A 25,432-nucleotide genomic window follows, 5' to 3' on the forward strand; every position below is an offset into this window, starting at 1 on the left:
TCTTTCCTGCTCGAAGGAAGAGGGCCATTTTGTAGAATTTTATCATCGTTTCTGTGCATCTGTGGCTACCGTTTTGTCTCTCAGAATGCCCCCCAGTGGTGCTCAGTGCTAAGCCCAATTGCTTAAAGTGGTATCCCTGTGCTTGAAATGTGTGCTGTGAATGTGGCCCCAGTCAGAAATCTCTTGCACCATGCCTTGATGTAGCCCTGGATGAATGGAGCATGGCTGATGCACTCCACTTGCAGAAGTGCTAGAAGGTGGTACGCATCCATCTTGGAAGGGGAAGCAGAATTCCCACCCCGCACGTACAGCAAGTTGTGGTTTGCATCTGCAAAAGAAATACACTGACTAATTGCAATGTTGGTGTGGTGTGGTGATTGTTTTCCAGTGCCTGATACTGAGACAAGGGAGCCCAATGGGCTGGAGTGTCCGAGTTGTATCGCCATCTTTTCAGACACGTGTGAGGGCAGGAGGAACGTCAGCTGCAGAAATGAGGAGGACCAATGCTTCCACATTGGGGCTCGAATGAACTTCGGTGAGTCTTGCATGATGGAGTGCAGTTAGTGCCCCATCTGTACTACACATTTAAAGCATAGATTTAAATTGGAGGGGGAGGGGTAGGATGGAGACCCACAGGCCCAGGGGCCAAAGGCATTCCTCTAGGACTCTCTCTCTCTCTGGCCTTTGGGATCCTCCTTAGCCACACCTCCTCTCCATAGGCCACACCCCTCACAAGCCCCACTTCATAGCCTACCTGTATGCTTCGGCCTGGCTGGATTGTTGCCCCTGAATCTTGGTTACCTGGAGGGAGTATAGAGAGGGGGGGTTGAATGTATGTATAAAATAGCCTGCAGTGTAAAGGTGATTTTTACATATGTTTCCATTGGCATGTGGACCTCCCAGAAGGTCACTCAGACTGGAAAAAGGCTCTTGGTCTGAGAAAAGTTGCCCACTCTTCTGTTTGAGGGAGTGGGATTTGGATTCCAAAAATATATGTGTATGTTTTTCCCAACAGGGGGAACCAGCATCCCAGGTGCTATCCGAGGCTGTGGAACAGCTAGTTTATGTGACTACACTGAGGGGTTGCTGGAGACTGATCTTGAATCATTAGGAATTGAGATCGCTCAATTAGAGTGCACTGACGCAATGGGCGATGATGCTACAGAAGAACCCACCGTTTCGTCTAGGGGTTGAAGAAGGGGTGGTCTCAGCCTGAGGACTCCCAGGTTTTCTTTCTAGAAGTCTAGAAGCTCCTCCTCAAAGACAGGCTGTATTTGACTTTCATGCACAAATGAGGTCATTGAATCATGCCCAAAATAAATATATATGGCAAATCATGTATGTTGTATCATTTTACCAAAAGGAGTATTTGTTGGGGAAGATAATAGTGCTTGGAGATGGCAGATAGCTTTGGCAGCGGGCAGGGATGACTTTCAGGTCCAATTTGAATCAATAATTAGTCAACTTTGGGTGGTGCATCCCATTTCTCCACTTAAGGTAAAATGGGGAGAAAAAAGAAATGGAAGGAAGATAAAGTCCCTACCAGAGAAGAATGGCAGACTTTGGGCTGCCTTGCTGTCAAGAGTGGTCTATCCCATTTCTCCACTAGAGGTAAAATGCAGAGTGCCACAGCAGATGTGCTGCGCAACCCCCACCAAAGCTAATACTTCAGGAATTTCTTTAAGACTCAGTCAATGAGTACAGCATATTTTCTTTTGCAAAACCATGTAAATATTCTAAGGTATTTACTTTAAAGTTTGTTGTGGCCTGTCCCTCTTGTACAAATTCAGATACTTCTTAAAGTGTTGTTTTGAAATTCCTGGGGGAGATTAATCAATCACAGTCCTATACTGGGACACATTTCAGTCATGTAATAGCTCAGACTGAATGTTGAGGCAGACAATTTGGCCTCACAGTTAAAGAGAGCCAGCAAGCTTTGCGTCCATTTTTTAGAGGGACTCGGTGGTTTCTTCTGGTTCCACGAAAGTTTGAGTTAACTCTTTCTTAGTAAAAACACAATTTTCACAGAGTGTCAGGCCTGATGAATACAACAGCTCATTTCCTGTGGGTTTTACTCCATGAAATCAGTTACCAAGACGAAAGATCCCCAAACACCTCACATCTGCCTAAGTCTCGTCTCAAGGGCTTTTTCAATGACTGAGACTGTGCAGCTGATCTCTCCTCCGCCCTTTTCATGCCCCTCCTGGGATTATTTTTTTTGGGGGGGGGGGGAGAAGGGGAGTAGCCTGTTGCAGGAGGAGGAGGAGACGCCTGCGACCAGAGGCACCAACCTGAGCCCCAGAATGTGGGTGCCCACCACACACAAGCACAACATGATGGTATGACATCACATAATGCCATCACCTGCTGCCCTTCAAGTAGAGAAGTGTATTGATGCTCGGAAAAGTTGTATTTATTAGATATTATCCTCCCTTCCTCATGTTTGTAAGTTCAGCAGAGTGTATCCCCTTGCTGTTTAAAAAGTCTTTCCTTCCCCCCCCCCTTAAAACAATAATCACACAGATTCTTGCTTGAAAAAGGTAAAGATAACATATACTCATTCAGAATACTTGTTGAAGAGTAACAGATACAGCAGCTTTGTCCAGAGGGGCTTAAAATGGTGATCCAGAGACATACTTTGGTCAAGCTGATGGTGGAGTCTGAGCTTTGGAGCTCAGACAAGCAAATGGTTCTACATTGCTGGAAGAATGATGATGAGAGAGAAAAGTGCCCAAACCCTCAACAAAATGGGGCACAGTGGGTGAAATATACTCGGAGTTGAGTGTGGATTTCATGCTCTTTTTTCAGCTTTATTTACACAATGGGCCCCACATGATTGGCTAATTCCAGGAGTCACCTGTAGGCCTATCAGGTTGTGGATTCACTACCACCTGGAGCTGGAAGAGGAAGTGCCCACACCCTCAACAATCGGGGCACAGTGGGAGTGTCTTTCAGATTTCCTTCTAGGAACCATACACGAAAATACTCAGAGGGCTTCAGCTCCTGTCATTTGCCTATCTAGCAAACATGCAGTGTTGGTTTCGCTGCATGGTAAATATCCCACACTTCAGAGGCGGTTGGCAGTCCCCTCAGAGAGCAGAGCACATCGTCCACAGGAGAGGCAAGGGAAGTCCGCCTTCTCATTCACCTCTCACCATGCCCAGTCACGCTACCTTTCACCGGACTTCAGCGCCAACTCTCTGTTTCCATGGGGACAAGTAAGCGGGGCATGTTGACAGAAGAGGAAGCAGAGGGAGGAAGAGGCATCATGGTATTTTATGTAGTCAAAATATAAATGCTAGTCTTCACACAATATATGCAAACATTTTCTGATGTCCCCCTTGTGATCCCAAACAGAAGAACAATGTACTACCTCCCCCCCACCCGTCTCCTAGGCCCTGTGGAGGGGCATGTAGTGGCTGCATTTGGCCCCCAGGTCAGCGATTCCCCACTCCTGGTATAGATCACTCAAGGCCTCCATAGTTTCCCGATTTTCATTCTCCTTTGGCTTCCCTTACTCAGACAAATGAACAGCTTGGTGATTTTAGAAAGAAATTGTGAAACCATGTTTCTTCAGCAAAAGTGCTCCACAGCGCCGCACACATGAGCATAAAGGGCGCCTCAGGTTACGAAGATTTTGGGATATGGCCAGGCCTCCGGAAAAGATCCCATTCCTAACTACTGTACTTCCTTCCATCTTTCTCAAATCCTACAGCATTCACTGCCATTGGCTGCCCACAAATTCTAGTGTTATGACAAAGGAATAAAAGCTTTTCTCTGTCCTGTTGCACTAATGGCTTCCTGTGAACTGAAGGCTGACGAAAACTCAGGGGTGTAGGCACTTTGGGCTCACATTGCTCAGGAATCAGTGGAAATAAACATAAGCACCTTCAATGTGACCTGGCAGCAAATTGGCAACCAGTGCCACTGTCTCAGCAACAGAGTGACATGTGGCCAGTAGCCTGCTGCTATGAGCACTCTGGCTGTTGTGTTCTGCAATAGCTGCAGCTTCTGGACCTGATACAAAGACAGCCCCACTACATACTGCCAATGTCAAGTCTTTAGGTTACCAGTGCATGAACCACTGTGTCTAGGCTGCCAAGCAATTGACCTATCTCCAAGACCCAGAAATCACTCATTCATAAGGCCTCCAGTTTTTCACGGTTCAAGCTCAGTTTGTTGGCTGTCATGCACCAGGGCATCCAAGCACCAATCCAGAGTTTCACTCCAAAACTCCAGTTGACTCTTCCCAACAGCTTCATATTGATGTTCAAGAGCCACTGCATACCCTCCAACATTCCTCAGATGAAAACATGAACATTTCTCACTCCACACAACTGACACACACCCCATTTTTGTCCCCCCATGCCCACATACAGCATCTTCTGTCAGAAGAATGGCAAGTTCCACAACCACATCATGCACAGGACACAGCACGTACAGCCTCCACTGATCAAAGAAAACCTCATAATCCCAATTTTATTTTATTTCATGCTTTGGTACATTTACAAAAGAAAAGCATGCATTAATAAATAAATTTTAGAAGGTGGCAACATTAGACAAATATATATATATATATATATATATATATATATATATATATATATACCCTATATACACACACACACACACACACACACACACACACACACACACACACAGTGGGTTACATATGCTTCAGGTTACAGACACTCCTAACCCAGAAATATTACCTCGGTTTAAGAACTTTGCTTCAGGATGAGAACAGAAACCACGCAACGGCGGCGCGGCGGCAGCAGAATGCTCCATTAGCTAAAATGATGCTTCAGGTTAAGAACAGTTTCAGGTTAAGAACGGACCTCCGGAACTAATTAAGTACGTAACCAGAGGTACCGCTATATGTGTGTGTGTGTTTGTTTGTGTGTGTGTGTGTGTACTGGGGGGGGGAATCTAGACTCCTTGCACTCCCCCCCCATGCCGTCCAGGGAGGCTAGGCCCTCTCCCTGCCCCTCATATCCAATGCATTATGTGGGGAAGGGCCTCAGTTGTACCAGCCTCTCCTCCTTTACCTTTGCCATCTCTGCATATAATAATAATAATAATAATAATAATAACAACAACAACAACAACAACAACAACAATTTAATAATCATTTATTGTTTATACCCCGTCCATTTGGCTGGGTTTCCCCAGCCACTCTGGGCGGCTTCCAGCAGAATATTAAAACACAATTCTAAGGCTTTCACCATCCATTCTTCCTTTCGGGGTATTCTCACAACTTCACACCTCTGAGCATAAAGAAAAGATCCCTTGCCACTGTAGCTGCATACATAAACAGAGTTTGTAATTTTGCTGACCAATATCCCCGGCCAGAAAGATTTTGGACTCTTGGAAAAGTCATGCCCCAAAAGACCTTGGCCTCCCTACAGGTCTACCACATGTGACAGAATAACCCCGTGCAATTCTTACATTTCCAACATTTATTTGGTACATTCTTATACATTCAAGCTAAGCTCTTTAGAGTTAAATAACATCAGTACATCATCTTATAATAATTCCCTCTTATAATATGAAGAAGAAGATGGTGAAGGAAGAGAACATGAGCCCAAAGTCACTCTCCCCACGCTCTCCATTGTGATTACCAACATCTGGGAGTCCCATTCTTCTTAGAAGAAACAGTGTGAAGAGCCTAAGCTTACAGTAGATTACATAGCAACATTATATATTACACAAATATATATATAATACTAACATTGCACCAAGAAACCTCTTCACAGATATCTGTGATGCTGCCACCCCCCCCCCCGCATTCCCCAAACGCCAAAGTCCACATCATTCACACTGTCTTTGACTTTCATCACAAGTGAAGCAAAAGCAAATGACGTGGAGCTGAGCTTCTGTATATCCAGCCCCAGTAAAAGACAGTCCCTTAAATACGCTAGCTCCTCTGGACACAGACCTGCAATCCCCCCCCCCCCTGCTCTTAAATATAACCAACTTATTTTAAAGAGCAAGTGGACCAATTCTTTAGCCTAAAAACAAGTGCATTTAATGGGACAGAGGAAATCTAGATTGTGAGTCACTGTGGATTTTATTACTATATAACAACAAAGGAAACTGGACATACACTTGTCTCCCCTTACCAAAAATAAATAAATTCGTGATTCTGACTATAAGAGAAATCTGGCAAAATTGCCTGGACTTCTGGAAATCTAATCCAATTTCACTGCTGAGCTTTGAGTTCTGGTGTCACCTGATGGGGCTTCACTTCCTGGGTGGTGAAATTGTGGGTATCACAGGTTAAAGGGGGGAAATGTCCTTGGAGCTCTTGGAAGGGGGAAGAGATTGATTTACCCCAAATGCAACTGCATTTAATGGGAGTGAAGGGATACGGGTCACTATTCATTTTATTACTGTACCAAAAAGGAAACTGTTGACAGACATTTGTCCCCCTTTTAAAAAAGTTCATGCTGTCAGGGAAACCGCCTTGGCTTCCAGAAACCTAATCCAATTTCAGTGCTGTAACCTGATGGGACTTGTTTCCCCAGAACCAGGATGGTGAAACTGACGCTGGCACAGATTAGGAGGCACGTGTCCTTGGAGTTCTTGGAAGGGGGAAGAGATTTAATTGCTTTTCAACACTGTGCTTTATATTATGGTATAGCACAATTAGAATTCTGGCAATTTGTTGCACTGCCCTGAATCCATTGTTCCGGGGTGCTGGCAAGTGCTCCTTGCAATCTTCTATAAATTCCTCCAACTATGCCTCAGTTCTTTGCTCAGCCCAGTGCTGTTCTCGAACTCCTTCTTGGCTCTTCAGCTCTCAAGAATGATGAAGACACTCCTGATCTCCTGCCTCCTCTTGACCCTTCTGAATCCAGGTGAGCAGAACCACAGCTGCTGTGCTGTTCATCATGTTTCCAGGAATGAATTAGGGGGGGGGGGCGTCAGCCATTAAAGCAGGAGAAGAAAGGAACAAGGACTTGAAAGGGAGAGGAATTAAGCATATGGTCAAGATATAAGGGATCTTCAATCAGGATAGTTTGTTCCCAATATTTGTTTTTATTTAACCAAATACATACTGAGAGGTGCAGCATAGCTGTCAACTTACAGATTTGAAAATAAGGGACCAGCAACCAAAATAAGGGACCTGCAGCCTCACCTGTTCCAGGCACTCCAGTCTTCCCCGTCCTCCTGCAGTCTGGCCAAACTCATGCTGGTAGCTTCGAGAACACTGTCCAACCAACTTTGTAACCAGAGGTTCAACTGAATAGAATCTGAATCACATGCACCACAAGGCCTATGCAGCCTCAACTTAAGATGGCTCCCTGGCCTGGCTTTGCCCTCAAAGGTTGCAGCAGCACGTGCAACAAAATGGCATCCAACATTCAAAAAAAAAAACCCTCAGCTTGCATTAACTAGCCACACACAAGGCATGCAAGCTCCACCCCACAGTCGTTCTTAGACTTCTTATTGGGTGAGCAACACAGCCAAGCAACACAGTTGGAACCTCCCTCCTCCCTGGCTGGCTGGGAGGGAGGGAGAGGAGCTTCTTCCTTTGAAATTTAAGGGACATCATTTAAGGGACATTTAAGGGACATCTATCAATAAGGGACAGCAGCGGGACATGCCACTGGAATAAGGGACAGTCCCTTCAAATAAGGGACACTTGACAGCTATGGTGCAGTATCCCCAAGTCCATTGGGGGAGCAATGGGGGCAGTTGCCCATTCTTGGATAAACCAGAATCCTAGGTTTCATCTACAACAAAGAGTATGTTTCTTGAACTTTTTTCCTGTTTGCTTCCCTCATCATCCACTCAAATTCTGCCCTTTCCTCCTGAAACTTTGTTCTCAATAATATTTATTTTACCAAATGCATACAGAGGTATGGCATCTCCAAGTACATTGGGGGAGCAAAAGAGGCAATAGTTAACTCTTCAATAAACAGAATCCTAGCTTAAATTTAAAGCAGTGGTGTCCAAACTTTTTTCAAAGAGGGCTAGATTTGATGAAGAGAAAAGCCGTGGGGGCTGACCAAAGGGCCAACCAAAGTTGTTAACCTTTTATTTGGGAGTGGAATTATCCTGCCCCCACCCCATGCAATCTTTTAGTTTGCTGCTGTGACACACCACCCCAATCTTGGAGTGGAGTCAGGCTCCAGGGGTACCAGATGTGCTTACCAGAGTCTGTCATGTTTGCTGGTGCTGATGGGAGTTGTAGTGCAACAACTTCGGGAGGGTTAAAGGTTTCCCCACACCTTCTCAACTGGTCCTCTCCCTCAACCTGCAGGAGCCATCTTGGACAATCATTCTCTGGTCTATGCAAGGCCCACCCCCATTCAGAGTATAAGATCTACTGAAGGAATATATATAGGAAGCATTATGTAGATGAACAATGGTCCATCTAGTCTAGCATCTTGTTCTTGCCATGGGTTATATGGGAAGCCAGTAAGAAAGATCTGAGTGCAACAGCTCCCTTTCTGCAGTTTCCAGTAACTAGTAATCAGACAAATAGTGCCTCCAATGTTGCAGGAAAAAATATATCAATAGAGGATGGTAAACATGAATTTATCCAGTCCACTTTTGAAGCTATCGAAGTCGGTAGCCTTTGCTGCCTCTCGTAAGATGGCGTTTGTAGCAGAAAGTGTTGTGTTCATGTACCTTGACGCAGACCTATTCCTCCTACACAGTTACTAAAGTTTTCTAAACCCATTTCTCCCCTGTCTGCAGTGGCATCTCTGACATGTGAGTCTTGTTTCAATGAAGGAAAAGATTGCACAAATCCCACCATTGAGGAGTGTGACGAGTCCAGTGACCAGTCCTGCTTCTCTGCCCGTGGAGTTGGCAAACTGTGTAAGTGAGAAGAACTTTCAGCCTCTTTGATCACCAAAACGTAAACCCCCAGACTCACTTTTGAAGACCATATCTTAGCCACAAGCCACGGAACATGACTTTTCATAAAGTGGTGTTCTAGGTTCTGCATTGCCTGTAGGAGCAGGGAAGAAATTCAAGTCAGTTCATATTTAAAGGTGCGTTTACTCAATTGGCAGAGCAAAACAAAGCCATCCTTCAGAATCTACCCTTCTCCCATTTTTGCAATTCAGTTGTCCGGCCATGTAATCAATAGACAAATGCACATACTAGGGTAAAGTGTGCATATAAGAACCTACAACAAAATGAAGCAACAGTCACCTAATTCATAAGAAGAGCTAAAAATAAAGATAGAAAAGATGGATACCAGTAACAGCAACAATAGAAGCCAAACAATACCCCAACCCAAGTTTCCATTCAGCAGCCTCAGCTTTTTTAGTTGGAGTCAGTCTATCAGGTTCCCATCTCCCAGGCCAAGTGAAAAATAACCTGCAAGGCAGAGAGCTAGTCCGCCAGGATTCACAGCCAATATATTCAACAAATATCCCCCCACCCCCATGGGGGAAACCATAACTGCTTAAATCAGTATGACCCTGCAGATAGGGTCTAAGAGTGAAAATAACATTCACACTAAATGTTGATCGGGGTGAGAGTTGGAAACTGATATGAAAATGTAGAGAAATGAACTTAAAATAAGAAACCAAGAGAAACTGACACTGACATATTGCCCTTTCCTAATTGCCTGTGGTACATGCTCCCTTTATGAACTACAGCATCGACTCTCATTGGTCCAGTTACAAGGTGGATTTATTTCAATCAAATCAATTTCAATCATGATTTAAATCACTAGTCATTAAAACTTGATTTAATTATTATTATTTTTACAGAAAGACTCATTCTTGCTGGTATAATCTTAATTATTACGAGATGAAGTTTCCGTTTTTGAATAATAAATTTTCAGAGTAGTTTTTACAGTTATATCAAAAATAACTGATTTGGTTATACTATTAGAAATACATTCACAGATAATTATGAAATTTTTGTGAGGTTTAATAAATTAACTGTTTATATTTGGACAACTTTTCTGCTGTACTTTACTGAAAGGAGAAAAATAATCATTTCATTAATAACAATCTAAACAATTTATTTAACTAAAATAATAACATTATAGCATATGTATCCATGTTTGTTAACTGATGTGGTTAAATGATTTTTTAAGAAATACCTTCGAGGGAGTTATAGCACACATGAAAAACTTAAAACAAACCCTTATTTCCTGATGAGGATAGCCTTTGGACCATAATGTAAGATTTTCCATCCAAAAGCATTTTTTTTAAAAAAAAATCCAATTTAAATTAAAAAGGTCCAATTTAAATTGAAAAAATCTGTTTTAAATTAAAAAATCTGATCATTTTGATTTAAAAAAATAATAATAATGGATTATTATCCACCCTGTCCAGTTACCTGGGTAGCCACAAAACATTTCATTCATGAATTGCTTCCCATGAAGCCTCCTGAACTAATCCCACTCAATAAGAAGGGTGGTAGAAACCTCTGGACAGCCAAAGGTACTCCAGTCCTGACTCACATTCAACAAATAGATAAAACTGGAGAAATCTCTTTCTGCTCCAAGCAGGGCCTGCTCAACACAATTGGATACCTGAGTCAAACCATGAAATGTTCCCCACAACGCAGACCCGGAAGGGTGACTGAAGATTAGGCCTGGGCGATTTATTGATATATCACCCCAGGACCAGTATGAAGGGCAGACCGTGATGACAGATTCACTCAGCAGTAAATCGGAGGGGGAAACCCCGCCTATCCTGAGTCCCTCTGCCTCCAGCACCCAGCACGCTAAGGAAAAACTAAGCAAGCTGCAGCCTGGAGCTGGAGGCAGAGGGACTCAGGAGGGGTGGCAGTTTCATGAAAGATATATCGCTGAGTGAAATCACCATCGTGGTCTGTCTCTCATACCGGCAGTGGGAGAAACAAGCTGCATGACGAGGCTTATAAAGGTTATTCCTCCCTCTCTCCTTAAACTGCTTGGGTTAAGAGCACACCGCTACCCTCGCCTCAGCCAAGCAATTTTGCAGAAACCCCAAATCACCAATGGCTCACATGAGCCAATAGTGAGGCGGGGACTCAGTTAAAGTGCTCCCCCTTCCCAGCTGCAAGAACCTGGATGGAGTGCAGACTCCGGCCAGAGACAGCCTTGGCTGCCACCTGCCTGCTTTTTCAGCACAGGAGGAAAGACGGAGCCCACTCTGCCAGTCAAAGGCAGGCAAGCAGTGCAGGCAGCCCTGCAAGGCACAGGTAGGGTGGCTTTGCAGCCTGAGCTTTGCAAATGACCACCCCAGAAGGAAAGAGGCAGTGTGCCTGCAAGGACACCCGCAAGGTGGAGGGAGCCTCAGAAAGGAGCTCCGAGGTGGTATTTGCTAAAATGCATAGAACTCAAGATAAGGTATGTTGGAACTGTAAGGAGAAGGAAGGGAATTTCTTTCAAATGTGGTGGATGTGTCCTAAGATTAAAGTCTACTGGGATATGATATATAAAATACTTTTAGTAAAAAAACCAGAGGCTTTCTTATTAGCAATCATAGGTGAAGAAATTCCCCCAAAAAAGACATAAATATATTTATGTATGCTACCATGGCAGAAAGGATACTTTTAGCCCAGAAATGGAGAGGGAACTTCTTTCATATGTGGTGGATGCGTCCTTAGATTAAAGCCTACTGGGATGTTTTTTATATATATATAATGAACTGAAAAAGATTTTCAAAAATAATTTTAGTAAAAAAAAATAGAGGCTTTTTTATTAGGGATAATAGGTGAAAAAATTCCCCAAAAAACATAAATATATTTATGTATGCTACCACGGCAGAAAAGATACTTTTAGCCCAGAAATGGAAGCAGCTGGAACTTTCAACGTTGGAAGAATGCCAGACAAAGATGATTGAATATGCCGAGCTGGCGAGACTGACGGGGGAAATCTGAAACCAGCAAGACAAAGTGTTTGAAAAGGACTGGAGTTAATTTGTACAATATATGAATGAACATTACAAACATTTTAAAACATTTACAGGATTGATTTAAAATATTTTGTTAGGTTATGATTTGATAGGTAAAGGTAAAGGTACCCCTGCCCGTATGGGCCAGTCTTGCCAGACTCTGGGGTTGTGCGCCCATCTCACTCAAGAGGCCAGGGGCCAGCGCTGTCCGGAGACACTTCCAGGTCACGTGGCCAGCGTGACATCGCTGCTCTGGCGAGCCAGAGCTGCACACGGAAACGCCGTTTACCTTCCCGCTAGAAAGCGGTCCCTATTTATCTACTTGCACCCGAGGGTGCTTTCGAACTGCTAGGTTGGCAGGCGCTGGGACCGAGCAACGGGAGCGCACCCCGCTGCGGGGATTCGAACCGCCGACCTTTCGATCGGCAAGCCCTAGGCGCTGAGGCTTTTACCCACAGCGCCACCCGCGTCCCTTGTGTATAATTTGATACCTGTATATAAATATTAGAAGTAGGTCTTTTAAGTATGGAGGTAAAGTAAACAGGGTGATTTAGAAATGAGAAGATAAAAGTGATTGCATATGGAAGTCAGGGAGGGGGACGGGAGGAAGTCAATGCTCAATTGGAGCAAACATATATGTGGCTCAGCTGGGGGAGAGGAACTGACGAGGTGGTGGCAGATCTTGCCTGCAAGGATCAAACCACAGCTTAAAAGGCAGCAGCCTCAGGCAATGCTTTTCTTGGTGGTCAGATCCCCTGCCCCTCTGGATCCTGCCATATAAGGAGACCTTCAACCCTTGCCTCATGGGTGGACCAGCCCTAGATCCCTGCAACGAACAACAGGGACATGGGGTGGCTCAAATGGGGGAGAGGAACTGACGAGGAGGGGGCAGATCTTCCCTCCAAGGATCACATCACAGCTTCAAAGGCAGGAGCATTAGGCAATGCTTTTCTTGGTGGTCAGATCACCTGCCCCTCTGGATCCTGCCACATAAGGTGATCGTCAATCCTTGCCTCATGGGTAGACCAGTCCTATCTCCAGGTCTAGTTATTTCCTTTTCCAATTCTTTCTTTTATAGCACTTTTGGGGTCAACAATGGTTCTCAAGTCCTGCATCGATACAGAGTTGTGTGATGCAGACTATTCCAGTGTCTCCATAACCTCATCAATATACTTGCGCAGCAAGCTCTCCTGCTGCAAGACAGATATGTGCAACAGCGGACCTCCTGAAAGTAAGTATCATCATCAGAAAAGATGATCTCACAAAACTCAAGTAATGAGAGAGGTCAAAGAAAGACAAACAAGTTTTGGGCAGTATCCTGATGTCAGGGACTGCCTAGACAAGGAGGAGTTGTGGCAGTCAGTCGCTCCAGGAGGTGCCTGAGGGTGACTCTAGAAAAGAATATTTCAAACCTGATTCAGACTGGTGGGACAGGGAGGAGCCACTGACAGAGGGAACGAGCAGGGAAGCATTGGAGCCATAGTATGGGGGTGGCGGGAACTAATAGAACAAAACCCAAAATCCCAATAAGAAGATTACCTGAACAACATGCAGCATCTATTAGCAAGAAATACAAGGGAGCATAAGAGTTCTACCATAGTCCTAGAAACACCCCTCCCATAATGTTACCCACAGTTCCTCTCCTGCAGCAGCTTCTGGCATTTACATTCTATGCTTTCCTCGAAAAAGGTTGAGCTTCCGCTCACCATTGTAACCTCAAAATATCCAGTGAAATAGCTCAAGCTGAGAGATGGTTCCTGGCCCCAGGCCACTCAGCAAGTGTCATGGCTACAGTGGAATTTGAACCCTGGTTTCCTAGATTCTAGTCCAACCCTCTAACCACTACAACTCGCTGTCTCATTGGTTTCCCAGAGTTCTAGCCCCCAAACCTAGACCAACCCACTTTCCTTGATGCATTTGTAGAGATATTTTTAGTGGGACAGGTCTCTGTCCTTCTTGTATGGGAGGGAACTGATTTCTTTTAGGTGTCCATTCAGAGAATTAATATCTTCAAGTTAAAGCAAATGCTAAGAAAGATGTATTAGATGCAATGGGCTCCAGTGCCACCTAATTACTAAGGTATAAAGGAGCACTATCTACACAAAGGGGAGACGAACCAGGTGGTGCAAACAATAGAAAGTTTAAAAAATTGCACTGAAGGAAATGTGGCCCTCACTGAAACAATTAATATGAACGTTCCATCTCTAAGCCCCGGCTAGGCTCCTGGCGTACACCAGCTGCTGACGCCGGCCTGTATCACCATCCTTTTCAAACTAGAGACAGAAACTGGGGTTGGGATTTGAACCAAGAACCCCAAAGCTGGAAGCTGCGCTGAGCTGGAGCCTGGCTTAGTGAGCTACCATGAATTGCATACTGAGACCCTCAGGTGCAGAGGAAGATAGGAATAACAGCACACCAGTCCTGGTGTTGCTTGGTTTGGTATTCATTAGTTTGTTCACAGGCTGCAATAATGGATGTCTTTAGCTTGATCCAGTGTACATCAATCTTATCAGGGAATTCTGAAAGCAGACTCCTTAAGAGTCATTTGGAAGCAATCCCACTTAATGGGATCTTGAAAGACTTGAGTGTTCATTTTGTGCCTTGATTTCCTTCCTTGAAGCCGGCGTTAAGGTATAATTTGATAGCCACCGTGGAGTGTATTAGTTGGTGATCTGTCCAGCAGTTGTCAGTGCTCATCATAGCTCCTGTAAGGAGCACATCATGGCGATCTTTAGCACAGACGATGACGTAGTCTAAGAGGTGCCAGTGGTTTGATCAAGGATGCCACCATGAAGTTTAAAATTAATTTTTCTGTCCAAAGAATGTGTTGGTAATAACAAGGTTGTGCGCTGCATATATTGTCAAAAGTAAGATGCTGTTCTGTTGCTGTTTTCAATTCCTTCTTTTCCAATAGTCCCAGGCCACAGATCGAAATCTCGCCCAACCCCTGCATTAAAATCACCCAGGAGGAGGAGTTTATTTTCCTTATAGTTTCTGAGAGTAAATTTTTTCTTTAATGCCTTCATCAGCATCCAGTGTTGATGCATAAGTGCTTATAATGGTAGCCTGTTGGTTTTTGGTGTGCTTTGTTTGAGAGGTTGAGAGTCACTCATTATTACCGTTAGAGACTTCTGACAGGAGCTTCACAAGATCATTTTTGATAGCTAAGCCTACCCCATGTATCAGATGTTCTTGTTACAGAAGAAAGTGTAGCCTCCTTTTCCTTCTACTCAACTGCCTCATTCCTTGAATCAGAACGACTGAATCTGTATCCACTGCCCATGTGCCGGTTCATGAGTAAGGACTTCCAGATTTCACGATCCTGCCCCATTACCATTTGCCAATCGCCATGGGACTTTTTGGGTTTCAGATGGGTTTTTGGAAGACCCGTGTGTGAATTTGTTTTATGTGTGTAGATCAGTTAATGCTGACCAAGGCACAATCTTCCCAGTAGGGCTCTGTTCCGATGGCATGAGTAGTCACAATGAACCAGTAAATTGCTATCTGCTGCAGCCTTCATCTGTCTTCACAGCTGTTCTAACATACCGCTTGTAATCATCAGCCTGTTCCGCCATTGAGGACTTTTTTGGGATCATTCTTTCTCTAGCTCCTTTTCTTTGACCTTACTGCCTTGGGTGCCCCTGCTAGGAGTACGAGATTCCCGATGGCTTCGCTCACTCAAGTCATAGGAACGTGCAAACCCACTCACCACAACAAGGTGATGATCCAGTAAGTGAGAAAGCAGTATGATACCTCTGGATTGGCCAGCCCTTCTACAAACATCTGCAACATGGGCTTCTGCCTTCGCCAACGGGAACAGGGCTTTCTAAGAGGATCTTTGCATTATTTAACAACATAGCATAGTAAAAGAAAGACTGCAGATACAACAAAACCAAAAACCATGTATCAATAACAAGATTAATTGAACAGCATGCAGCATACATGAGCAAAACTTATAAGGGAGCTTCACAGTTTTACCTTAGTCCTAGAAACATTCCGTGCATGATGCTACTCACAGTCCCTCTCCTGCAGCAGCTTCTGATATTTACATCCCTACTCTTTCCTCCAAAGAGCCCTCATGCTCTCCATTTTAGCCTCAAACACCCGTGTAAAATAGGTGAGGTTAAGGGGCAATGTCTGGCCCCAGGTCACCCAGCAAGTGTCGTGGCTTAAGTACAGATTTGAACTCTGGTCTCGTCCCACCCTTATTTCTGATGTAGATGTTCACATTCCTGTGTTCCTGATGTAGACCTTCACTCACCCCTCCTTCCTTGGTGGGAGGAGGCACCATTTTGTAGTTCTCCTTAGCATTCCCAATACCCTGGTGTAAGTTTTTATTGTAAACACTATAACAACACTAGGACAAAGAATTCTTGGAGTGGTAATTTCCTAAGGGTGCTGAGAGTTAAAACCCCTATTCCCTTCACAGAGCTATGGATTAGCAAACAAACCCTACACAATAGCTCTTATTAGCTGGCATTTTTTCTTAGGTGAAATCATTATTTTACCAAAACTAAACACATGTTTTCCCAGAAGTGTTTTTTAAGGACAAAACTACTAAGAGCTTTCCTTCTCTCTCCCACTCTAAGGAAGAGAGCCATTTTGTAGAATTTTATCATCGTTTCTGTGCATCTGTGGCTGCCATTTTGTCTCTCAGAATGCCCCCCAATGCTGCTCAGTGCTAAGCCCAATTGCTTAAAGTGGTATCCCTGTGCTTGAAATGTATGCTGTGAATGTGGCCCCAGTCAGAAATCTCTTGCACCATGCCTTAATGTAGCCCTGGATGAATGGAGCATGGCTGAAGCACACCGCTTGGAGAAGTGCTGGAAGGTGGTAGGCATCGCTCTTTGAAGGAAAAGTACAATTCCCACCCCTCATATACAGTACATTGTGGTTTGCATCTGCAAAAGAAATACATTGACTAACTGCAATGTTGGTGTGGTGATTGTTTTGCAGTGCCTGAGAGTGAGACGAGGGAGCCCAATGGGCTGAAGTGCCCGAGTTGCTTCTCCATCTTGTCAGACGATTGCGAGGGCTTGAAGACCGTCAGCTGCAGAAATGAGGAGGATCAATGCTTCTACGTTGGAGGTCTCATGAAGTTCGGTGAGTCTTGTATGATGGAGTGCAACTAGTGCCGCATCTGTACTATGCATTTAAAGCAGTATCATGCCACTTTTAGCAGTCATGACTTCGTCTAAAAGACACCAGGATACTTAGTTTATTAAGGGTGCTGAAAGTTATTAGGAGACCCACGTTGCCCTCACAGAGTGTCTGGGATGGGCAGGAGCCCAAGGAGGAGGGTACAGGGGAAGGGGCTAGTGATTTCAGCAGTTCTTGTCTGAAACCCTGTGCCTGTTTATTCCATTTTTTACCCAGCAACACCTTAAAAGCCTATTCAGATAGGGACATGCTCTATTCCCTTTTGCTGTTCATTCAATTGAGTTTTAAATGTAAGAGTTTAAAAGAGAGCCAGTGTGGTGTAGTGGTTAAGAGCGGTAGTCTCGTAATCTGGAGAAACGGGTTCGAGTCTCCGCTCCTCCACATGCAGTTGCTGGGTGACCTTGGGCCAGTCACACTTCTTTGAAGTCTCTCAGCCCCACTCACCTCACAGTGTTTGTTGTGGGGGAGGAAGGGAAAGGAGAATGTTAGCCGCTTTGAGACTCCTTAAAGGGAGTGAAAGGCAGCATATCAAATCCAAACTCTTCTTCTTCTAAATGTTTTAATGGTTTTAACTGCTTTTATTGCTAATGTAAGTATTTCTTGTAAGTCCCTATCAGTTTTTACTGCAATCAAGCGGTATATAGATTTTGTTCAATAAAAATACATCTTCAAATTTGCACTTTAAATTGGAGGGGGCAGGATGGAGATCCACAGTCCCAGGGGCCAAAGGCATTCCTCTAGGACTCTCTCTCTCTCTGGCCTTTGGGATCCACCTTAGCCACACCTCCTCTCCCTAGGCCACACCCCTCACAAGCCCCACTTCATAGCCTACCTGTATGCTTTGGCCTGGCTGGATTGTTGCCCCTGAATCTTGGTTACCTGGAGGGAGTATAGAGAGCGGGGGGGGGGGTTGAATGTATGTATAAAATAGCCTGTCGTGTAAAGGTTAATTTTACATATGTTTCCATTGGCCTGTGGACCTCCCAGAAGGTCACCCAGACTGGAAAACGGTTCTTGGGCTGAAATAGGTTGCCCACCCTTCAGTTTGAGGGAGAGGGTTTTGGATTCCAAAAATATGTGTGTGTGTGTTTTTCCAACAGGAGGAAGCATCCTGATGGGCGCTGTCCGAGGCTGTGCAACAAGTAGTACGTGTGACTACAATCAGGGGTTGCTGGAGACTGATCTTGAATCATCAGGATTTAAGATCACTCAATTAGAGTGCACTGAAGCAATGGACGAGGATGCCACAGAAGACACCACCATTTATGATGGCCTAGTGGTTGAAGCAGGGGTGGTCTCAGCCTGAGGACTCCCAGGCTTTCTTTCTAGAGGTCTAGAAGCTCCTCCTCAAAGACAGGGTGTATTTGACTTTCATGTGCAAATGAAATCATTCAGTCATGTCGAAAATAAATATATATGGTTAATAATGTGTGTTGTTATTTTACCAAATGCAACATAATAATACAGTGGTACCTCGGGTTAAGTACTTAATTCATTCTGGGGTCCGTACTTAACCTGAAACTGTTCTTAACCTGAAGCACCACTTTAGCTAATGGGGTCTCCTGCTGCTGCTGCTGCTGCTGCCACCGCGCCGCCAGAGCACGATTTCTGTTCTCATCCTGAAGCAAAGTTCTTAACCCAAGGGACTATTTCTGGGTTAGCGGAGTCTGTAACCTGAAGCATATGTAACCTGAAGCGTATCTAACCCGAGGTACCACTGTAGTGCTTGGAGATGGGAGATACCTTTGGCAGCGAGCAGGGGTGAAATCCCTGGCCAGTCTTTCAGGTCCAATTTTAATCAATAACTAGTTGACTTTGGTGCATCCCAAACAAGAAGAAACAAGAAATGGAGAAGAAGAATGCAAGAAATTGGGCTGCCTTGCTGTCAAGAGTGGTACAGTAGTACCTCTGGTTACCTACTTAATTCGTTCCGGAGGTCTGTTCTTAACCTGAAACTGTTTTTAATCTGAAGCACCACTTTAGCTAATGGGGCCTCCCGCTGCTGCCGTGCCACCGCCGAGCGATTTCTTTTCTCATCCTGAAGCAATGTTCTTAACCGGAGGTACTATTTCTGGGTTAGCAGAGTCTGTAACCTGAAGCATATGTAACCCGAGGTACCACTGTATATCCCATTTTACCACTAGAGGTATAATGGGGAGTGCCACAGCAGATGTGCTGCGCAACCCCCACCAAAGCTAATACTTCAGGAATTTCTTTAAGAATCAATCCATGAGTACAGCATATTTTCTTATGCAAACCCATGTAAATATTCTAAGGTATTTACTTTAAAGTTTGTTGTGGCCTGTCCCTCTTGAACAAATTCAGATACTTCTTAAAGTGTCGTTTTGAAATTCCTGGGGGAGATTAATCAATCACATTTCAGTCATGTAACAGTTCAGACTGAATGTTGAGGCAGACAATTCGGCCTCACAGTTAAAGAGAGCCAGCAAGCTTTGCATCCATTTTTTAGGGGGACTAGGGTTTCTTCTGGTTCCACAAAAGTTTGAGTTAACTCTTTCTTAGTAAAAACACAATTTTCACAGAGTGTCGGGCCTAATGAATACAACAGCTCATTTCCTGTGGGTTTTACTCCATGAAATCAGTTACCAAGATGAAAGATCCCCAAACACAGTGGGAGTGTCTCTCAGAGTTCCTTCTAGGAACCATACAGGAAGAAACTCACAGGGCTTCAGCTCCGGTCATGTGCCTATCTAGCAAAAATGCATTGTTGGTTTGGCTGCATGGTTCATATCCCACACTTCATAGGCGGATGGCAGTCCCCTCAAAAGGCGGAGCACATCACCCACAGGAGAGGCAAGGAAGGTTCGCCTTGTCATTCACCTCTCACCTTGTGCACTTTCACCATGGGGGCCAGTAGGCAGGGGCATGTTGGCAGAAGAGGAAGCCGACAGAGGAAGTGTCATGGGATTTTATGTAGTTCTACACAAAATGTTAATGCTAGTCTTCACACAATATAGGCAAACATTTTCGGAGGTCCCCCTTGTGACCCCAAGCCGAGAAACAATGTACCACCTGCACTCACACACGCTCTCCTGGACCCTGTGGAGAGGCAGGCAGTGGCTGCATATGGCCCACATGTCAGAGGTTCCCCACTCCTGGTATAGATTACAAAAGGGCTCCATAATTTACCATTATTATTTTTCTTTCCTTTGGCTTTCCTTACTCAGCCGAATGATCAGCTTAGTGATTTTAGAAAGAAATTGTGAAACCATGTTTCTTCAGCAAGTACACTGTGAATCCACTCCTCTTCAGCAGGTACACTGGGTGAGCACCACTTTGAGGCAATCAAGATTTGGGCAAATGTTAGATTTCCCACAAGCTTCAACTGGCCATTGGTTACATCAGCCTGCTGAACCAGTCCAGCTGTTTCAGCTCACTGTTGTCACAATGGCCAGCCAGGTTCCTGTGCAAAGCCTAAAAGCAAGACTGGACAGCGACACCACTCGCCCCATTTGCAATTCCCAGCAACTGATTGGGAACTTGTGGAAATAAACTTGAGCACCTTGAATGTGACCTGGAAGCAAATTGGCAACCAGTGCCACTGCCTCAGCAATAGAGTGACACATGGCCAGTAGGCTGCTGCTATAAGGAGTGTGGCTGTTGAGTTCTGCACTTGCTACAGCTTCTGGACCTGATACAAAGGCAGTCCCAGTGCATGCTGCCATAATCAAGTCTTGAATTTACCAGTGCATGAACCACTGTGTCCAGGCTGCCAAACAATTGACCTATCTCCACAACCCCGAAATCACTCATTCACAAGGCCTCCAGTTTTTCAAAGTTCAACCTCAGTTTGTTGGCTGTCCTGCACCACAGCATCCAGGCACCAATCCATAGTTGGTGTAATGGCGATTCTAGAGTTGGATATCTTCAACATATGGATGACATTTCACTCCAAAACTCCAAATGATTGTTCCCAATAGCTTCATGTTGATGTTGAATAGCCACTGCATATCCTCCAACATTCCTCAGATGAAAATAGGAACATTTCTCGCCCCAAAACTGACACTCCTCAACCCGTGCCCCATAAACATGGACACAAAATCTGTAAGACATCTTTTGTCCCACTAGTGATAATGGCACACAATAAATAAATATATTATTATGCGTTTGGGGGTTGCTAATGTCTACAAAGTCCATCTAATCCCTGGGTCATGGAAGTGTTAAAAGCTAGTCAAGGCTCCTAATTCCCAGAGCAGCCAAACCAGCTTCCTGGTGAGATGATGAGGGATCAAGGGGCTCCGTGCGAGACGGAAAATGGGTAGAGCCCTCTCCCTCAACAGACAGAGCAAGAGTTGAGAGCAGAGTTTTTGCAATGATGTCAGCCAGATGTCAAGCAGCAAACTAGGAGAAAGAAAGATAGAGCAATTTTGAAGTCTCTTTGAAACCAAGGCTGCGGCTATGGGAGAAACAAGACCTTTTTGGGTGTTAATGCTGTGAACCTCTCCATCATAGGCTCAGGTTTTATATACATGCAAGGCTCAGGTTTTATATACAGGCTCAGGTTTTATATACATGTGTAAAAGGCACAACAGTCTGCACTGTGCCTCATTTTCAAAGGAAACATGAACCCTGGGAAAGCACCAGGGACCCCTGGACTCTCGCAGCTTTGAGATTGGGGTGCTATGCAACAATGCAATAATAAAACAGCAGTGTGTACCTGTGCCAGAGACAAAGTGTTATGTACTGAGTTGAATAGGATCCAAACTGCAGCAGTCTGATTGGTCCTAGAACAATAGGATCCAAAAGGCAGCAGTCTGATTGGTCCTAGAACAATAGGATCCAAAAGGCAGCAGTCTGATTGGTCCTAGAACAATAGGATTCAGAATGCAGCAGTCTGATTGGTCCTAGAACAATGCAGCAGTATGATTGGTTGGCAGGAACCACCCAATCATGCTCCAGATAGAAGTGAATCCACAACCTGATTGGCTTACAGTAGTATTCCGGAATTAGCCAATCATGTGCAGCCCATTGTGTAAATAATGCATATAAAGCAGATACTTTGAGGGGATTTTCATTCATTCCTCCTCACCACTATGAGCTGAATAAAGAGCATGAAATCACTTTGCGACTCTTGAGTATATTTCACAAAGGTATGATGAGTATGGACTCCAAGGCCTTTAAGGCATGTGGTTGAAATCCCTTCCTGGAACTTTATTTAGATGTCCCCCTATTAAATCACATACCAGCAAGAGAAGAATAGATTGCACCTTTCTTGTGCCATCTGATTATTATTTTTTTGGGCAGTGCTTCCCAGAGCCATGTCAACCTGCACCTGAACACTCACTCCAGCCTCACCTTTCAGAATGAGGCCCACTCTTCACTCTGTTTAACAGAGACAGTTCCTGGGTTCTCTCTCACTTGACTTTTGGGGGGAAATAAATCCAAAGTAAGTGGGCATAATATTTGGGCCATGCAACCCTATACATACTGTCATGGTAGGGTTGCCATATTCCCCAAAGTGAAAATCTGGACAAAATGACACCATTTTCAACACAACACTCTCCTTTGCAGATGGCACACTTTATAGAAACCTTGATTTACTTGCTGTCCTATAATCAATGTTTTGTGTTTCCAGGCACCCTACTCCTACCCCCACCTAGCAGACCATCTTAAACCATAAATAATGAGGCACGACAAGTTCTTATTTTAGGTCAAAGGATCTCCCTGAACAGTGCCGGATTTACGTATAAGCTAAACAAGCTATAGCTTAGGGCCCCACTCTCTTGGGGGCCCCCCAAAAAATAAAGGGGGGAAAACTGGATGTACATTTCCAAATATAAGATAAAAAACAAATAAAATAAAAAATACACACAGCAACAGTGAATTGAATTTTATTATTACCATCACAGACCAGTTCCGGCTCACTTACAATACCAGGAAAATCATAAAACACAACAGGAATACATTGAATTGCAATTGGGTATAACAGAGACAATTCAGATATAGTGGCAATTAAAAATATATATTAAATCTTGATTACTAAAATATAACCTAAAATTATCATTTAAAACCTTAATCATTCTGGTAGTATAGCTTGTTCCCTAAGTTTTATGGCAGTCACACAGAATTTGGCCACGCTTAGCGTGATCTCTAGATCCTAGTCCTCTACCAGTAGTTTTAGACATTGAAGTTTGGACCCATTTAGAGATTTTTGTATAACAGGAGTGATAAATACCGAGCGTATATCCCTGTAGAAAGGGCAGCATAACAAGACTTGAGAGACAGTTTCTACCTCCATCAAGCTGCATGGGTAGACTCATTCCATGTATGGTGTTTTGTTTTGTGTAGGCTCCTATGATTTATTTTTTATTTTTAAAAAAAGTTTTATAAGTTGTATGTCTTTCTTTCTCTTGATCCTTTTACATGGTTTTGTATATTTTGTGGTATTTTATGCATTGTGATTTGCTGTTATTTCTATTGATTACAGATTGGTAATTCTTTATTGTGGTTGAACGGTTTAATTATTATTTGCTGATGTTTAATTTTACTGTTTACCATTAGATTCTGATGGATTGTTGAATGTTGCTTTGTTTGATATAAATTGTTTAAAGTTATTGTGACTTTTATATTGTTTTATGTTTTATTATATTTTTATGTCTTATTTATATGATGTTAGCTTCTCTAAGCCCGGCTTTGGCCAGGGAGGGCGGGATACAAATAAAAATTGTTGTTGTTGTTGTTATTTAAGTAGTGGGCCTGCTCTCTAAAATATCACCAGTTTGCTCATTTCAATATATAGGTATAGGGTGCCTACATTCTGCTATTTATAATTATTATTATAATTATAAATAAATAAACAAATTATTATTATTATAATTACAATACATTATAATTATAATACATGTATTATAATACATTATAATAAATGGGGGACGCAGGTGGCACTGTGGGTAAAACCTCAGCGCCTAGACTTGCCGATCGCATGGTCGGCGGTTCGAATCCCCGCAGCGGGGTGCGCTCCCGTTGTTCGGTCCCAGCGCCTGCCAACCTAGCAGTTCGAAAGCATCCCCGGGTGCAAGTAGATAAATAGGGACCGCTTACCAGCAGGAAGGTAAACGACGTTCCGTGTGCTGTGCTGGCTCGCCAGATGCAGCTTGTCACGCTGGCCACATGACCCAGAAGTGTCTGCGGACAGCGCTGGCTCCCGGCCTATAGAGTGAGATGAGCGCACAACCCTAGAGTCTGTCAAGACTGGCCCATACAGGCAGGGGTACCTTTACCTTCCCCTCCCCTTGACGGTTAATTTTAATTATCTTTTACTGCTGCATATTCTAAATATTCAATGTTCTATCTTTTTCCATTTAATCTCAGATTACTTTATACTACGGAATTTTTTCAAATTCTGTTAACATTTTAATTTGTTCAGAGTGATTTTTAAAATATTCTACAAACCATTTGAATTCAATTTGGATACAATAACAGAACTGGAGGCCCCTCGACTGTCCTCGGGTCCAGTATTGGACCACTTTTACCAAATATCCCCAACCAATGTGGACAGACTCCTCTGAGCTGGAAAGCCCACCACCTGTCCTCTTGACCCGTGCCCATCCTGGCTGATTGGAGCGTGTCCAGACAAGGTGCTGGGCCCCCTAGGGGATATCATCAATTTTTCCCTTGGCACCAGGACATTCCCAGGGGAATTGAAAGAGGCAGTGGTGTGCCCGCTCTTAAAGAAAACATCATTAGATCCTTTAGATCTATCCAATTACCACCCAGTTTCAAATCTTCCATTCATGGGTAAGGTGATTGAGAGAGTAGTTGCTGAACAACTTGGTGGGTTTCTGGATGAAACATCAGTTCTGGATCCATTCCAATCCAGCTTCTGCTCTGGTCATGGGACCAAGACGGCTCTGGTTGCCCTAACAGATGAGCTCCATAGGAAGCTGGATCGAGGCGGGTGGGGGCTGCTGATTCTTTTAGACCTGTCAGCAGCCTTCAACATGATCGATCACAAACTTCTGGACCACCACCTTGCCGACGTGGGGATCCAGGGCACAGTCCTTCAATGGCTGTGCTCGTTTCTCTCTGGTCGGGGCAGAGGGTGGTGCTTGGGGGGGGAACAGTTGTCATGCCACTCCTTGGTGTGTGGAGTGCCACAGGGTGCAATACTCTTCCCGATGCTTTTCAACATCTTTATGCGCCCCCTCACCCAGCTTGTCTGGAGTTTTGGTTTGGGCTGCCAACAGTATGCTGATGACACCCAACTCTATCTGTTGATGGACGGCCATCCTGATTCGGCCCCAGACACACTGATCAGATGTTTGAAAGCTGTGGCTGGATGGTTACATGGGAGCCGGTTGAAGTTAAATCCTTCAAAGACAACTCCCATCTCTTGCGGGGGTGCAGTTAGTGCCAGCACCGTCCGTTTGGGTGTAATCTTTGACACCTCCCTT

At 44.2% G+C, this 25,432-nt stretch overlaps 1 protein-coding gene across 3 annotated transcripts; it reads left to right on the forward strand.

The window, feature by feature from the left end:
- The first annotated feature begins 3,130 nt into the window (after positions 1 to 3,130).
- Positions 3,131 to 18,362, forward strand: LOC310851681 (phospholipase A2 inhibitor gamma subunit B-like). Of its 3 annotated transcripts, none has more exons than XM_083754312.1 (5): positions 3,131 to 3,218; positions 8,710 to 8,832; positions 12,937 to 13,089; positions 16,815 to 16,961; positions 18,119 to 18,362. In XM_083754312.1, exons 1-5 carry the CDS (start codon positions 3,209 to 3,211, stop codon positions 18,322 to 18,324), a joined length of 639 nt encoding a protein of 212 aa, XP_083610438.1. In that variant the 5' UTR covers positions 3,131 to 3,208; the 3' UTR covers positions 18,325 to 18,362. The 3 variants fall into 3 exon arrangements, with proteins under 3 accessions (XP_083610438.1, XP_083610437.1, XP_083610439.1); XM_083754311.1 differs by lacking the exon at positions 3,131 to 3,218 and adding an exon at positions 6,705 to 6,860; XM_083754313.1 differs by lacking the exons at positions 3,131 to 3,218; positions 12,937 to 13,089 and adding an exon at positions 6,705 to 6,860.
- Positions 18,363 to 25,432: the final 7,070 nt, after the last annotated feature.

Source organism: Podarcis gaigeae, assembly GCF_964106915.1.
Source record: "Podarcis gaigeae genome assembly, chromosome: 8".
Classification (NCBI taxonomy): Eukaryota; Metazoa; Chordata; class Lepidosauria; order Squamata; family Lacertidae; genus Podarcis; species Podarcis gaigeae.